General features: G+C 37.4%; 1 protein-coding gene across 4 annotated transcripts in view; it reads right to left on the bottom strand.

Annotated features, from left to right (window-relative positions):
- PDSS2 (decaprenyl diphosphate synthase subunit 2) overlaps nt 1-12,687 on the bottom strand; it is a 297,007-nt gene extending 284,320 nt beyond the window's left edge. For 2 of the 4 annotated variants that reach the window (XM_079149044.1, XM_079149047.1), the window contains exon 1: nt 11,137-11,711. In XM_079149044.1, coding sequence (XP_079005170.1) covers nt 11,137-11,432 — 296 coding nt within the window. In that variant the 5' untranslated portion in view covers nt 11,433-11,711. Of the gene's footprint in view, nt 1-11,136 lie in introns of all 4 variants that reach the window. The other 2 variants (XM_079149045.1, XM_079149046.1) reach the window with 2 other exon arrangements.
- Nucleotides 12,688-16,826: the final 4,139 nt, after the last annotated feature.

Below are 16,826 nucleotides of genomic sequence, written 5' to 3'. Positions count from 1 at the left end.
CCTCTCTCACAGGACTTTAAAACTTCAGGAGCCATCGAAAGATGAACCATAGCCAGAGTCAAAACTTGCTGACAATGCTACCATCATGTAGAGAGGTTGTCTATAAAATCCTACTTCTGACTTCCCTAAGCTTCCCATTTCAATTCTTCCTAAGGCCTGAATAGCTCTTCCTTGCTTAAGTAATCCAAAATCAATTTATTTGCTTGCAACAAAACAAGGTAGATATAATTCTATAACCTCTCCCTTACACATAATAAACCTCTGTGGCTTTTAGTCTTTCCTGGTCTGAGTATTTCCAACTCTAGATCCAGTGCCCACCTCCCTTAAGCATTTTGGACGTCTCAACATGCCACAAACACTTCAAGTTCAACAAATCTAGAAAATTTCCCTCTATACTCTGTACCCCAATGTACTTCCCCTTGTATCTCAACATACTGGGCTGAATTTGTGGCTGCAGTATTCAGGTAGAGTACTTGCCTGGCATGTGTGAGGCCCTGGGTTCGATACTCAGCATCACATATAAGTAAATAAAAAATTAAAAAAACAAAAGATTCATTGACAACTAAAAAATATGTATTAAAAAATATACATATATACTCAATTACTTTACCTCAGATTTGTACTTGCATTCAGTTACCAAGTTCTGCCAACCCCACATCATGAAAGTACCTTAAATTCATTCTTTCTACTTTGTTTCCACCACTGCTGCCTAAGTTCATATCCCACCCTCATCATTCCTCTATCCCTTAGAACAGCTCAGTTTTCAATAGTCAAGTGATTTCATTTAGACTCCTTACTTCATTAGTCCCTACTCAATAAACCACTTCAATCTTTGTGTTTCATTTCACTTTGAAACACTTTTATCCTGACATATATGTAACATTTTATTGCACTTATTGTTTTACACATCTATTTCCCTTACCTGACTATAAATCCTGGCAAGAAGAGCGGGATATGGTTCAGTATCAAGGGGAAGTTTGCATCCCCTAGTAATATGCACAGTGCCTGGTCATTAGGGGACACACTTAACTAGCTGTTGAAAGAGGAAATGAATAAATCCTAGCAGTCTTCTGTCAGATCTTCCTGCCTAGCTTTTCTTTTCTGCAATTCACAATCTCCACAGCTGTCCAAGCCAGCTTTCAAAAGAGCACATCTGCTCAGGTTTCTCTACTGCTGAACCTTTACAGTCTCCACTGACCTCAAGACAAGATTAGATTTTCCTAAAATGATATACAAAGTACCTCAAAATCTGGTGCTAACATTTCCTTTCTTTCACCTTTTAAGTCAACTTCATTTCATTCAGATAAGTTTTATCTGCAGTATTCAAAAACTAGAAATAATCTGTATATTCATTTAAGTTGAATAGGGAAGCAAATTGCTCTATATTCATGCAATAGAATACCCTTCAGCAATAAAAATGAAATATAGCTGTTTTATCTATTTCATTCAGTTTCCTACTTGTTTACAATGGAGGAGCAAGTTTAGTGTCAGTCACTCTATCATGGCAGAAGCAGATGTTCAAACCTATCCTTTTGCCTCATCCTATCTCACCCTAAATCAAAATACAAATTTCCCTAGACTTTGCCAAGCAATTCTTGTGCCTTAATTTCTTTTCCAAATTCACTCAACACCTTCTCATCCAACATGACCCAACTCAAACCACCTCATCTTTGGAAGTCTTCAATTTTAGACAGATAGATCTTTTTCTCCCAGTCTGTACGGCACATCGTTCATTCACAACACAGCACTGCTATCAAAGTACTATGATTCTGTGCATGTGTCCCCAACTAAAACAAATTTCTAATAATAATAATAATTTGTTATCATGTGGATATTTACTATGTGCTCAATACTGTTTTTCTAAGCATTTCATAGTAACTCATTTAAATTTCATTAAACCCTATGATATAAGTAGGATTGTTGTCCTTATTTTATAGAAAAGGAAACTAAGGCACAAATAGGTTAAGTAAACTGCCTGAGATCACATAGCTTGGTAGCAGGAGGACCATGATGTGAACCCAAACAGTCTGAATTCACAGTTATGTTCACTATCCTGTCTCATGAATTCCTGGATGGCAGCAACTGTGTCTTACTCCTGTTTGTACATCCCATGCCCAGAGCACCTCAAATATCTGTGGAATGAATTGAAATTTATAATTTTCTTCTAGTCATCAAAAAAAAAAAAGTTCTTTGTAAGTAATGGAGGTTTTCAGTCAGTAATTACAGAATTGAATCTAGAACGGGTCTTTCATAAACATGGAAAAGACTAAAACTAAATTTCTATTAATAAATTCAAAGAATTCTGAAGAATTTTATAATATAGAAAAAACTAATGAGATTTTTAAGGTAGCCAAGTAACTATAGTGAATGCAGGAACAAGAAGTCTTTACCAAGGAATCAATGCCCCTTAAAGAAAAGAGGCTAAATGTCACAATTCATCTCCTATAATTGCATACTAAATTAATCCCATCTATCTAAATCTGAAGTAGAGAGCAGAATTTTAAAAAATCAAAAGCAAAAAGGAAGATTAAACAAAAATTTAATCCTAAAAGCTAAATATGTCAAGAGTAATCAATAGAAATAAATAAAGCCACATTATTCATGGAAATAGCTATGTTTAAGCAACCACAAAAATTTAACCAACTCTATAATGGAAAAGTATTACTCATCATCTTTTAAACAATTAAGTACTCCATATGATATTAAAAGGACTTAAGTTTTTGACATTAGAATATGAAGTGATTTACAAAAGCTAAAACTACTTTAATTTTAATGATCTATATAGAAATGTAAGTAATTGAAGTATCTATATATATTACATATAAAATGCCTAAGTGAATAATTAGATTTAATTAGGGAGGCAGAAATGAAACAATAGGGCACACGTTGTACAGGCAGCTGCAGCTGATGCACTGTGGCTACCTTTAGCTTTCCCCACACCTCCAAGCTAAGTCACACAGCTGGACCATCCTACAGACCACTGTCCAGTTTGGACATGTTCACAATCACTCAATCAAAGTCTCTGAACCAAGTGTCTTTTCAGAATTCAAAATTTTTCTGATTTTAGGAAGGCCCTTTTAACCCAACACTCCAGCAGGAACTGGGGCAGTACCTGTAATCAAATGCATTCATATTTGCATAATAAAATGAATAAATATTGACTTTCAGTGGGATAAAGGCTATATAAATAAATAGTCTAACACCAGTTCAGGTTGACTTTATGAGTCTGCAAAAACACTGTTTTCTGAGCTTTTAGGATTTTTAAATTGTGGAAAAAGGACTATAGATTTGTATTACTCATTTAACCTGCATTCAATCTGTTCACTCTGAGAACTGAGAAAGGTTTCCTTAACTACCACACTCAGGCACAACACTAATTTCTAGACAAGTATGGAAATGGCAATAACACTGGAAATCACCTAGTCAAACTCCTTACTTCATTTCTCAGGAAACTAAAGCCCAGAGAGATGAAATGTCTTGCCAGTGTCATAGTTATATACCTACAGAGATAAAACTAGAACACACAAATCTCCAGTCTCCCAGGTCTTTCTTCTTTCTTTCTTTCTTTCTTTCTTTCTTTCTTTCTTTCTTTCTTTCTTTCTTTCTTTCTCTCTTTCTCTCTTTCTCTCTCTCTTTCTCTCTTTTTCTCTTTCTCTCTTTCTCTCTCTCTCTCTCTTTCTTTCTTTCTTTCTCTTTCTTTCTTTCTTTCTTTCTTTCTTTCTTTCTTTCTTTCTTTCTTTCTTCTCTCTCTCTCTCTCCCTCCCCCCCACCCCTCTCTCTACCCCCCCACCTGCATCCCCATTCTCTATCAACATGAAGTGATATGTATTTTTTAAGCTTTTCAAAGTAATGGAATAATTACAAACAGAAAAAGGCAAAAATAGTATATATTGAGTCCTATGTACTCTTCACATAGCTTCACCCAATAGTGGAATCTTCTATAGTTAGTTGGCAATATCAAAAACAAAAAATTGACAATTACCTTAGTGTTAATCATAGATCTTATTCCATTTTCAGCATTTTTCCATCTGCATTCAGTTGTTGTAAGTGCATATAGTTCTATGCAACTTCATCCCTTGTCTAAATTCATGTAACCAAGATTCCAAGTTGCTTCATCACCACAATACACTTCTTTATATTTATGTTCATTCCTATTCTCCACATTATCAGACTTCAGAAACCACTACTATTTTCTCCATCTCTACAGTTTTGGCATTTTGAAAATGGCATGTTGTACAAATGAAATCATATACTATATAAACTCTTGAAGTTGACTTTTTTAAAAATTGTGATAGAACATGCTTACATAAAATTTACCATCTTGACCATTTTAAGTGTATGCAGTGCAGCAGTGTTAAGTAATTCACATTGTTGTACAATCAATCTCCAAAACTTTTTTATCTTGCAAAACTAAAAGTTTACACCCATCAAACAACAACTCCCCATTTCCCACTCCCTCCAGGCCCTTTCTGTTTCTACACTCTTATTTCTCTGAATTTGACTACTCTGGCTACTCACATAAGTGAAATCATATAGTACTGGTTTTTTAATGAGCGAACAACACTTAGCATATGTCCTTGATGTTCATCCATATTATAACATGTGCCAGAATTTCTTTTATTTTTATGGCTGAATAATATTCCATTATATGTATATACCCACATTTTGTTAATCTGGTCATCCGTTAATTGGCACTTGGGTTGCTTCTATCTTTTGGCTATTGTGAATACTGCTGCTATGAACGTGGATATACAAATATCTCTTTGAGACTCTGCTTTCAATTCTTTTGAATATATATCCAGAAGTGGAATTGCTGGATCATATGGTTATTCTACTTTTTATTTTTTGAGGAATGAAATTGACGTTTTTCACTTAGCACAATTCCTTTGAGATTCATCCAAGCTGCTGTATGTATCAATAGCTCATTCCTTTTAATTGTCAAATACCATTTTATTATTATCCATATACCACAGCTCAACCATTCACCACTGAATGACATTTGGGCTGGTCAATTTTGGGTTATTACACATAAGATGCTATAAACATTCTGGTACAGGTTTTGATATAGACATAAATTTTATTTCTGCTTAAGAGTGTGGAATGTAGGTTAAATGCATGTTTAATTTTTCAAGACATTGCTAAACTGTTTTCCAGATGGCTATATCATTTTACTTATAAAATAATGCATGAGAAATCTAGTTTCTATGCATCTTCACCAAGACTTCACATTGTCAGTACTATTTATTTTAGTCATTCTAATAGGGTAAATGGTGATATATCATATGGCTTTAATTTGCATATCCCTAGTGGTTGATAATATTGAACACTTTTCCACAAGCATACTTACCACCTTCAAAGGATCATCTTTTTGTCCATTTTCCCATTGTACTGTTTATTTTCTTACTGTTGAGTTTAGAGAGTTCTTTACATATTAAGTCTCTAAGTCTTTCTTCAAAAATGTGATTTGGAAATATTTTCTCCCAGTCTGTGATTAATCTTTTCACCCTTTTCCCAGGATCTTTCCCAGAGCAAAATTTTTAATTTTGATGGGGTCCAACTTTTTTTTTGGTGCCATGGCTAAGAACTGTTTAGCCCTAAGTTCTAAAGATTTTCACGTTTTCTTCTAAAAGTTCTATAGTTTTCTTTTTCCTATATGTACCCATTTTACATTGATTTCACAATGATCAATTTATATTGACTTTTAAAAAAAACTTTAATTTTGTTTTAGTTGTAGATGGACACAATATCTTTATTTTATTTATTTATTTTTATATGGTGCTAAGGATCAAACCCAGTGCCTCACACATGCTAGGCAAGCACTATACCACTGAGCTACAACCCCAGTCCTGTATTGACTTTTGAAAATATATGGTGTGAGAGTTAGGTTGAGGGTATTTTTCTTTTCTCCTATGATGTCCAATTATTTCAACATCATTTGTTGAAAAGAGTATTCTCCCTCCACCAAATTGCTTTTTCACTTTTTAAGAATCATTTGGGCATATTCATGTTGATCTATTTCTGGATTTTCTGGTCTGATCTGTTGATCTGTCCATGCCTCTGCCAATATCACACTGTTTTGATAAATATAGCTATATAATAAGACTGAGCAGTAGGAAGAATGGTTCCTCGCGCTTTATTCCCACCTCAACATTGTTTTGTCTATTCTACGTTGGTTTATTTTACTTCACTGCTTATCCTTTTAAGGTCTTCCCCATACCTAATAAAGGTATGACAGTCTGAGAAAAAAAGAACTATGGGGAAAAAAATATGTAATATACACCCTAAAATATTACTCATGTACTCATGTAATGTGTTATCCATTTATCCTTGAATGAAGTCCCAATTTCTCCATGGAATGTTCTTTATTATTCCAGGTCATATCTAACTGTAATCACTCATAAGCCACAGTCATTCTGTCATTCTGTTAGATATTTATAAACATATTTAGTGTTCAATAGAATGTCAATTCAGCAAGGGACAGGGTCCCTGCTTCAGACTCTTTTATGTTCATAAGTTACAATGAACATTGAATCAATTAATAAAGATTATCTAAGTGGAGGTTACAACAGAGAGATTCTTGAAAATCTAAAAGAAAAAGGGTAAAAATAAGAGCTAATTGCTCCATTGTTCCCAGTAGTAAGATTATTAGCTCACCAATCTCAAGATTTTTAAATTTACTCACTTCAGAATTAAACTGTTAGAGAGTATATATTTCTAGTTTTTTTTGTTTGTTTGTTTTGTTTTTTGTTATTGTTGTTTTTGTGGTGCTGGGGATCGAACCCAGAGCCCTGTGCTTGTAAGGCAAGCACTTTACCAACTGAGCTATCTCCCCAGCCCCCTACTAGCACAATTATTAAGGGGAAAATTTTATTTTGGTGTTCATGGTTTCAGAGGTCTCAGTCCATAAAACAGTAGACTCCATTCCTTGGGGTTCAAGGTGAAGCAGGACATCATGGTGGAAGAGTGGGGCAGAGGGAAGCAGCTCACATGGTGATCAGAAAGCAAACAGAGAGACAATCCACTCTCCAGATACAAAATACATACCTCACAGCCCCACCCACAATGAACCACTTCCTCCAGTCACACCCCACCTGCCTCTAGTTACCACTCAGCTAATCCCATCAGGGATTAATTCACTGATCGGGGTTAAGGATATAACCCAATCATTTTTCCTACAAATCTTGCATTGTCTCACATGTGAGCTTTTGGAGGACATCATATCTAAACCATAAAACTATTCTTGATGGGGTGACTTAGGTAAAGAAAAGAAAGTAGTGAATAATGAGTTATGGTGATTTCCTTTTCATCTCCTGCTGTCTGCCAACACTATTACAATTCATCTAAATGTTAAGGCTATTAGACATATCTCACCCTAAACATACAGTTCAGATATATTCAAAAAGTAAATGGCACAAAGGATTAGAATATTGATTTAAACAAATAATAGAAAATCAGAATATAAAATGGGACATTAAAATTTTAAAGAACTGACCAGCTCAATTTCCTATAGTCCTAACTATACCAACTACAGGGGGTGTTTGTGCCCTTTGGCTACCTTGTTGAGAGCATTTTCCTCTTAATTACAATTATCAGTGCTTTGCTGACAAGATGTCAACAAATTATGGTGTACAGTATGTGAAATAAGATAACTGTTTAATCCATGTTTTTAACTCTAATTTACAATAGCCATAACTTGCCTAACCTCTGCATCAAATTCCTCCTCCTTTGCTAAAACTGATGTGTGGTACGTGTGTGATGGTGGAGGAGGGGGGTGTCTTTTCCCCAAAAGAGTTTTCATTGACTGCCTATAAGTTTAGACTGTTTAATTTGCAAAATACTATCATAGTAACTATAATAAAATTACATGCAGATGAGCTCCTTCTCCTCTAACAAAATACCAATTCATATATGCTACCATAATAACTTTGCTAAAATCTGCTGTTTAGTTTGTTCCTCTTTGAGATTACTAGGCAGGGTAAGCTATAATCAGGGAAGTTACAAAGCCATTAGACACACCTTTCATCTGATGGACATTAGAGAATGCCCTCAGAAAGAATCTTCATCAAGTACTCATCTGATGCTCTGGCAACTAAGTAAATGAATTGCAATTCTCCAAAAATACACATTAATAAACTTCTTTTTAGTTCTTCCCATGTCTCTTCAATGCTTTATTAAAGGGACTACAATACTCAATGTAGTATACTATTACAAACCCCATCATTGACACTATCATTCCCACCACACAAACAGAAACTCTCTTCTCTATTAGCAAATATTAAGAAACTTCAATGATTCTAGTGTTGTAAGAACATGGAATAACATGAACTCAGCAATTGCTTGTGAGAATGAAAACTGGTACAATCACTGTAGAAAACAATTTGATATTATCTTCTAAAGATAATATCATATATAATCATAGCAGCATTTTTCATAACACCAAAAAAATGCAAACAACTCAAATGCTGATTAAAAGAAGACTGTGGTATTTTCACACAGAGAATTTCACACACCAGTGAAAAATTATTGAAATACAGTTGAATCATGAATGAGTCTCAGAAACAATAATGCATTTAAAAGTTATAAAAAATCATAAGTAACTAACTACCATTTTTGAAAATTTCAAAGGAAATGGGCAAAATTAAACATGCTATTGTTTAGGAAAACACCTATGTAATGTTAAGAAGAAAAAAAACAGTAGAGTTCAGAGAGCAAGACTGGGAAATACACATGTAGCTTCAACAGAATTGGCAAAGTTATGGTTCGTAAGTTGGGTAGTATAGTAGACTCATTAGTTTCATTATTAAGCTTTAAACCACATGCATAGATACATATCTGTGTGTGTGTGTGTGTGTGTGTGTGTGTGTGTGTGTGCGCTCCCGCATAAGTGTATATATTCTGAGTGTTTATGACTTAGAATCTCTGGAGAAGTAACATTCCAGCTACCAGACAAGTTTTAGCCCAATCATAAGGTAACATTCTTGATAATTAGGAACAATGTTAAGAAATACAATCACTTGTCAGGCGTGATGGCACGTGCCTGTAATCCCAGCAGTTCCGGAGGCTGAGGCAGGAGGATCTGGAATTCAAAGCCAGCCTTAGCCAAAGCAAGATGCTAAGCAACTCAGTGAGGCCCTGTCTCTAAATAAAATACAAACTAGGGCTGAGGATGTGGCTCAGTGGTCAAGTGTCCCTGAGTTCAATCCCTGATACCCCCCAAAAAAGAAAAGAAAGAAATATAATCATTGGAAGTCAGGGGCAGTGGCACAGCTCATAATCCCAGTAACTCAAGAGGCTGAGGCAGGAGGATCACAAGTTCAAAGTCAGCCTCAACAACTTAGTGAGGCCCTAAGCAACTTATCAAGACCCTGTCTCAAAAAATAAAAAGGGCTGGGGAAGTGGCTCAGTGGTTAAGCAGTTCTGGGTTCAATCCCCAGTACCAAAAGAAAAGAAATACAATCACTTTATTATTACTATTTGTTAACTTTTATAGTAAGAAAGTGACAGATGTTTCCCATAATATATTAAGCAGAGGAGTGGGTAAGGGAAGTGGGTATGGCTACAAAAAGCAACAGGAGAGATTCTTATATTCATGAAATGTATCTTAATTGTATCACTCTATATCCATTGTGGTATCATACTACAGTTTCACCACATGTTACCATTTGGGAGAAACTAACTAAAGGATATATGGGGGGTGGGGGGGCTATGCTGGCAGTCTAGGGCAACACCCCCCAGCCTCTATTTGCCCCTATTTGTGAAAATAAAAATTTCTCCATTGATTGTCAAATGTCCCCTCTGGGGCTAAATTGAGAACCACTACTTCAGTCATGAAAACTAAGAAGAGTTATGGAAATATTCCTGACTGAAGGACACTAAAGATACACCACAATTAAATGCAATACTTAACCCTAATCTGAATTCTGTATTGGAAGGTAAAGAACGTTAAAAGGACATTATTAGGCCAATTAACAAAACTGGAATATAACACTAGAGTAAATAAAAGTATTTTATCAATATTAAATGTACCCAGTTCGTAACTACTGTAGTTATATAAATGAATATCACTAAGCTTAGGAGTAGTTGAGTATTCAGTGGTAAAGGACCATGATGTATGCAATCTAACCTCAAATGATTCAAAAATAAAGAAATGTACATACACATCCACATGAGTAGTGTGTATGTATGGTAGGTGAATCTGATAAATGATTATGCAAGTATGTTCTTTATACTATTTTCATTCTTGCAATTTTTCCATATGTTTGAAATTAATTACAAATCAAAAGAAGTGGGTTGTTGAGCTAGGGGTGTAGCTTACCAGTACAGCACTTGTGTGTGATCACCAGCAACATACACACACACACACACACACACACACACACACACACACACACACACACACTGGTGCGGGCTGTGTTTTAAGTGGAAAAACGTTTTTTAAAAACCTAGTGACACGGTTGGGGTTGTGGCTCGGTGGTAGAGTGCTTACCTAGCATGTGTGAGGCACGGGGTTCCATTCTCAGTACCGCATACAAATAAATAAAATAAAGGTCCATCAACAACTTAAAAAAAAAAAAAAAAAAACCAACCTAGTGACTGTTTCAGCAGAAACAGTCCAGCATGAGTGATAAAAACCCCAAGAAGTATAATGACTACAGACTAAATAAATGCCTACTTCAAGCCTGGACATTCCTTGGAAACAAATGTCTATTTCCAGTCTCTCTCTCCGCTACTCTTTCTGGGGGTAACCCAAAGAGTGTGGAACTGAAAAACCAATCTACCCCACTTTTAAAAGGCCATATCTAGAAAGTGACTCATCTACATGCCTGCTCAATTTCTCCATAAATCACTGTAGCATCTTCTCCAACAATTAAAAAGCAAAATCAAGAAAAACATACAAGAGCTTCTCATAAGAAAACCATTTATCTACTCAGTTGGGTTAGTGAAGAAAGAAGGTTCAAGTGGACAAGTAAGACAATTAAAAAAAAAAAAGACAATAAATAATGTCTAGAAGGGTCGGGAGAAGGGAAAGATAAAAAGACTGGCAGGAAGCAGCCTCAACGAGAACGGAAAGGTGTGCTGGCCAGGAAACAGTACTTGAATGGGTGCGCGCGGGTCAGCGGGACTGGGGTCGCTCACCTGGCAGTGGTAAGCAGAGGGTGCTGAGTTCCCACCAGCTTCCGCACCTGCATTGCGATGTTGCTGAGCTCGTCGCTCAGCAGGCAGCGGAGGCTCATGAAGGATGTGGGATAGCCCACGATCTTCTCAGCCTCTGACACCACCTGGTTCCAGTGGGCTGGGGACCTGGAGGACTGACCACGCCAGGATCCCACCGGGGAGATACTGTTGAGGGACCGGGACCGCCACAGGCGACGTGGGGGGCCCAAGGCCCCCAGATAACCCGGCAAGCGCAATAACAGATGTTGAAGCCTCATGGTTTCAGTCTGGGAGGGTCAGGGGGTGTCCGGAGGTGGCGGGGGAAACCAACCAGGGGCTGAGGAGGAACTTCCAGGAACTAAAAGAAAGCGGTGACTTCCGTCTCTTAAAGGAGGGTGGCTTCCTAGAGCCGTGACCAGAAACGAACTTTGCTGCTTTCTGTAGCCGGAGGAGGGCACACAGCAGCGCAGAGTACCTGGAGCTGAAGCCACAGCCACAGCCTATATGGGGGACGCCATGTTGGAGGCGTGGAATGCGACCTGCCGTAAAGATGGAGGCGGGTTCTTGAAGGGCAAAGAATACCCCCTACTTTACGGCGCCGCCGAAAACGCCCCAAAAGGGCGGAGTTTTGGAAGTGAACCCTGGAAGGCGACCAGTGGAATGAAAACCTCTGCTTTCCTTGGCTTAAGAAGATGGACCGTGGCAGGGATAGCGTGTGTGCGGGAAGTGGTCCCCGGGCGCCTGGGCTCTGGGTCCAGTCGGGATTCATCAGGGCGTCCCGGCGCCCAGCACTGAGTGGTCATGCATGTTTGTCCTGAATGAGAGTCGTGTGTCTAACAAGTGGAGGCGCGGGCTCCTCCCGAAGTCGTTAGTTGCTGTCCGCCGCCAGCCCCTGGTAGTGGCAGCGAACCCGGGTGAGGGCGGCCCCTCAAGCTGCCTGGCTAGTGAGGGCGGAGTCAGGCCATGGGGCTCCGCCCGCGTATCCTCATTTTCAGCCAGACTGAAAATGGCGCAACAGCGGAAAGGGGACCTTTTCCCTAGGGACGTCCTCTGAGAGTTGTTCGAATCTCCGGCCTCATCTCAGCCTCTGTTGCCGCGGATGTGCAGTCCGGGCAGAATCAGCTGTGCCTCCTTCACACTGGCGCAGAGAGATTGGAATGAAACTTTGCCTCCTCCCATCTTTCACCTCTCATTTTCCTCTTTATTCGTAGCCTTGGAACGCCATTCTCCATCCAGGATTCAAAACTGTTATCACTGGACAGAGTGCTTTTCACGTATCAGCACATTCAGTTCTCAAAAAACAGCCTCATTAGGTAGATATTAGTATTCTTCGTGTTTTAGGTGAGGACACCGAGGCATAGCTAAATCGCGTTGTGTCATACAGCCACACTAGGCAGGACATGAACCCATTTTTAATACATACTCTTATTCATAATCTTACTCTTAAGTAGTAGACTGCAATCCATTTTTTTCTCATTGCTGAGGGAAGTTGTCAATGTGAACATTGGTTAAGTAGTGCTACCTATTATTCTTTTCAGTATGTCTAGTATTTTAACCCTTCCTCATCACCCAAAACAGGTATTAAACCCTTGTTAGTAAAGGATGCATTATCTAGTTTTTAAACTCTTACAAATAGCTTCTAACATTCTTTTCAGCTTTAAAAATCCTTCCAAATTCATGGTTGGTATTTTTAAAATTTGCATCATGCATAATATTGGACTAGACTTTTGGGCTACATATAAAAATTGTAACTTTGAAAAAGGGCAAATTAAAGAGAAATTGTTCAGTTTGTAAAACAAGGTGTTTTTCCCTGCAAAAGGTTTAGCTTGAGTCCTTTTGAATGACAGATTTCCCTTGTGATTCAAATATACAAAAAGTTAATTTAGGTATAACTTTTTAGTGGTACAGTTTATTTAAAGTGGATTATACTTAGAGATATCAAAGACAGTCTCTGCCCTCAAAATAAGTGAAGTATGCTGAAGTTTGAAAATAATTCCTGTGAAACAGATAAACTCCTGGCAATAAAATTCAAGTCTACTGCTAGATGAAAATGAATGTGGTGAGTGAGATATCGTACCATTTCAAAACGTTCCAAGGCCTGAGCTTCTGGGTTATCTAAGGTGAAAGAAGTCATGAAAATCCAAAGAAATATAAAAGACTCAATGTGATATATTGTGCACTTAAGGCTGTTTCTTCACATCATGGTACCTTAAGAGCAACTTTTCATGCAATTTCCTTAATACCAATTCACAGCATGTACTTTAATTTCTCCACAGAAACCAAGTGCATTATTCTCTGGTCATACTCTGTTAACCAAGTTTTTGATTATTCATGGGACTTTTGGTCCCATTTACTTTAAATAATCAGCACTTTCTTTTATACTGATAGTTAAAAGGTTGCATCATACCTAATGATTATCAGTATTTAGAAGGTCAAAATGTGTTTGTTCTTTAATCTTCCATATAAATATATAATTCTTTTGAGTCTTTATGATTAAAGAGATTTCCAAATTGCTAGTGACTTTTGGAGGAATGGGCAGGGTGGGGCTTCCTCTGCCGCTGATAATAGCTATTTTAGGGATGTCTATGAATGTATGCATAAAGTAGGAATACAACAGAGTTTTCTTCTTTTTAATAACTTTATTTTATTTTGTTTATGTGGTGCTGAGGTTTGAACCCAGTGCCTCACACATGCCAGACAAGGACTCTACCACTGAGCCTCAGCCCCCAGCCCCTCAGCAGGGTTTCTTGACCTAAGTATTTTTGACATTGTGGACCAGATTATTCTTTATTTGGTGTGCAGAAGGGGTGTCCTGATTACTTTACATAAGATGTATAACAACATGACTGACCTCTACCCACTGGGTGCCAGAAGTATCCCAAATTGTGGCAAGCAGATATCCCCAAACATTACCAAATGTTTATCACCTGAGGCAGGGCAAAATAACTCACTGGAATATGGAAGATGCTAGAAGAAAAAACAATGTTCAGTGGTAGAATGCATGTCTAGGATGCATAAAGTCCTAGGTTCAATCCCCAGCAGAAACAGAGAAAGGGAGGGAGGGAGAAAAGAAAAAAATATCCATTTATGATATTTACTCCTTCAAAGCAGCAAAAGAAGACATCCTGAGTGTAAGCAGTGCTTCAGGATTATGGTCACTCCACAACCTGTAGAAATCTCGAACTGTACATATCAACACTATTGAATTGGGATTGTTCTAGGGAAGTGATCTGACAAAGGTGGTCATGGTTCCTCCTCCACTTTGCTGAGGATCCTTTCTCAAAGTGGATTTCATTTATCTGTCTCTGTATTCTGCTGACTTTAGAAAGAAGTGAGGTCATATTTGATGTTGACTGGAAACCCAGACTGCCGTGTGGAAATACAGGGTCTTAACAAGGATAGTGATGCTGTGGACATTGACATCTGCACCCACCCCCCCCCCCTTTAGGTGAATGGAAATAGAGGCACTCCAGCTGCCTTCTCCTTTCATCATCTATACAACCACCTACTGTTTATCATGAGAGAGTTCTTCCAAAGGAGATGAAAGCATCTTGGTATACCTTAGGGAAAAATGGTAAAAGAAGGTAAGTAATCAGACTACCAAAAAAGCAAATGATTGGCCACCTACTTGATCAGTGGATCAGTGGGCTGTAGGGAACAGGGATGGCACATAATTGCCATTGAGAAGGAAAAATGGTACACAGGACCCATGGAAGGACCTTGATAATCACTAAAAAAATTACCCATAATTTTGCCTCTTGATCCAGAAATCTCAATTCTAGGAAGCTATTCCAAAATATAAATTGACCTATGCACAAGGTTGTTTGTTATATTATTGTTTTTAATAACAAAAGACTGGGAACAATCCAAATAACCACAAGTACTGGACTAATGGAATAACCTGTGGTGGATATACATAATGAAACACACTATTCAACTGTGGAAAAAATGAGGGCCATCTCTTCACATGATGTGTAGTGATCTCCAGGATATACAGTAACTTTAAAACATGAAGAAAGTATAGTATGCTTTTTTGGTGATATAGTTGAACTCTGAATATATATTTACATATATTTGAGCAGGAAGAACCAGAGACTATCAACCTGGAAGCTAGATCACTCTGAATAAACCGTGCCTATATAGTTTTGATTTTAGAATCATTCACACACACACACACACACACACACACACACACACACACACAATGTTCAAAATAATTTCAAATCCAAAAGAAAACTGCAGTTTCTAAAAATTGAAAATAAACTGAAGCAAATGATCTAACTATATATAAAGTTGGTGGTATAACCAAATCAAGTAAACAATAAATTCTATACAGTCTAGTAGAATATGTTCTCAGGATAAATCTTAAGTTTGTTCAATAGTATTGCTAGCAGAAATATACATACTATTATTTTCAAACTATTACTATATATTACAGATAAAAGATTTATTAGGGACAATGATTTCCATAATAGAATTCATATAATATTAAAGTTGAATTAGAAATAGTGTTATTAGAATAAAATCCTAAGATTTTATTCTTTTCAAAAATGTTTCTTTGGGGCTAGGGAGATAGCTCAGTCGGTAGAGTGCTTGCCTTGCAAACACAAGGCCCTGGGTTCGATCCCCAACACGGCAAAAAAAAAAAAAAAAATGTTTCTTTGAATAGCCACCATGGAAATCAGTATGGTGGTTCCTCAAAAATTAAAAATAGAACTACCATACGATCCACCTATACCACTCCTTGATATTTATCCAGAAGAATTAAAGTCAGCTTACTGTAGAGATACATGAGTATTCACATTTACTGTGGCACAACTCATAATAGCCAGGTTATGAAATCAGCCTAGGTTTCTGACAACACATGAATGGATAAAGAAAATGTGGCATACATACATAATGGAGTATTATTCATCCATAAAGAATAATGAAATTACGCCATGTGCAGAAAAATGAATAGAACTGGAGACCATCATGTTAAGCAAATTAAGTCAAGCTCATAAAAACAAGAATCATATGTTTTCTCTTATATGTAGAAGCTAGGGGCAGAGGAAAGGACATCATGAATGTAGAAGAGAGACCATCGAAGGAAGGTAATCGGGAAAGAAAAAATGAGTCAAGGGAAGGGAGTATTGGGGAGTTAAATAAATCATGTTTTATGCATGTACAAATATGCCAACAATGAAACCCTCTATTCTCTACAATTAATATGCACCAATAAAAATGCTTCTTATGTCTCTACAAGGAAAGTGTTATATTTATTTTTTAAAAAAGAAGAATTTGCTTCTTTTGTCATTTGAAAAGACCCACAGATAATGGCAATCTTATAGAAATAAACACCTTTAGCATCATATTGTACTTTTTTGTGTGGTACTAAGGATTGAAACCAGGGACATTCCTATCCCTGAGCTACAGACCATTCTATTTTTTTATTTTAAGACAGGGAGGGTCTTGCTAAGTTGCTGCTGACCTCAAAACTTGCGATCCTCCTGCCTGAGCCTCCCAAGTAGCTGGGATTATAGGCCTGCACCACCACATCTGGCTCACATTATACTTTTAATGCATCATTTCTTTTTGGAAGAATGGCAGATTTCAGGCTGTGAAGAGCCTGGAATATCTTCTTGTATCAGAAATCAGGAAGGGTATTAAAATCTAAAGGGACAGGTCAAAGG

This window comes from Sciurus vulgaris (assembly GCF_902686455.1).
Source record: "Sciurus vulgaris genome assembly, chromosome: 7".
Taxonomy (NCBI): Eukaryota; Metazoa; Chordata; class Mammalia; order Rodentia; family Sciuridae; genus Sciurus; species Sciurus vulgaris.
This window is presented reverse-complemented; position numbering and strand designations above follow the sequence as displayed.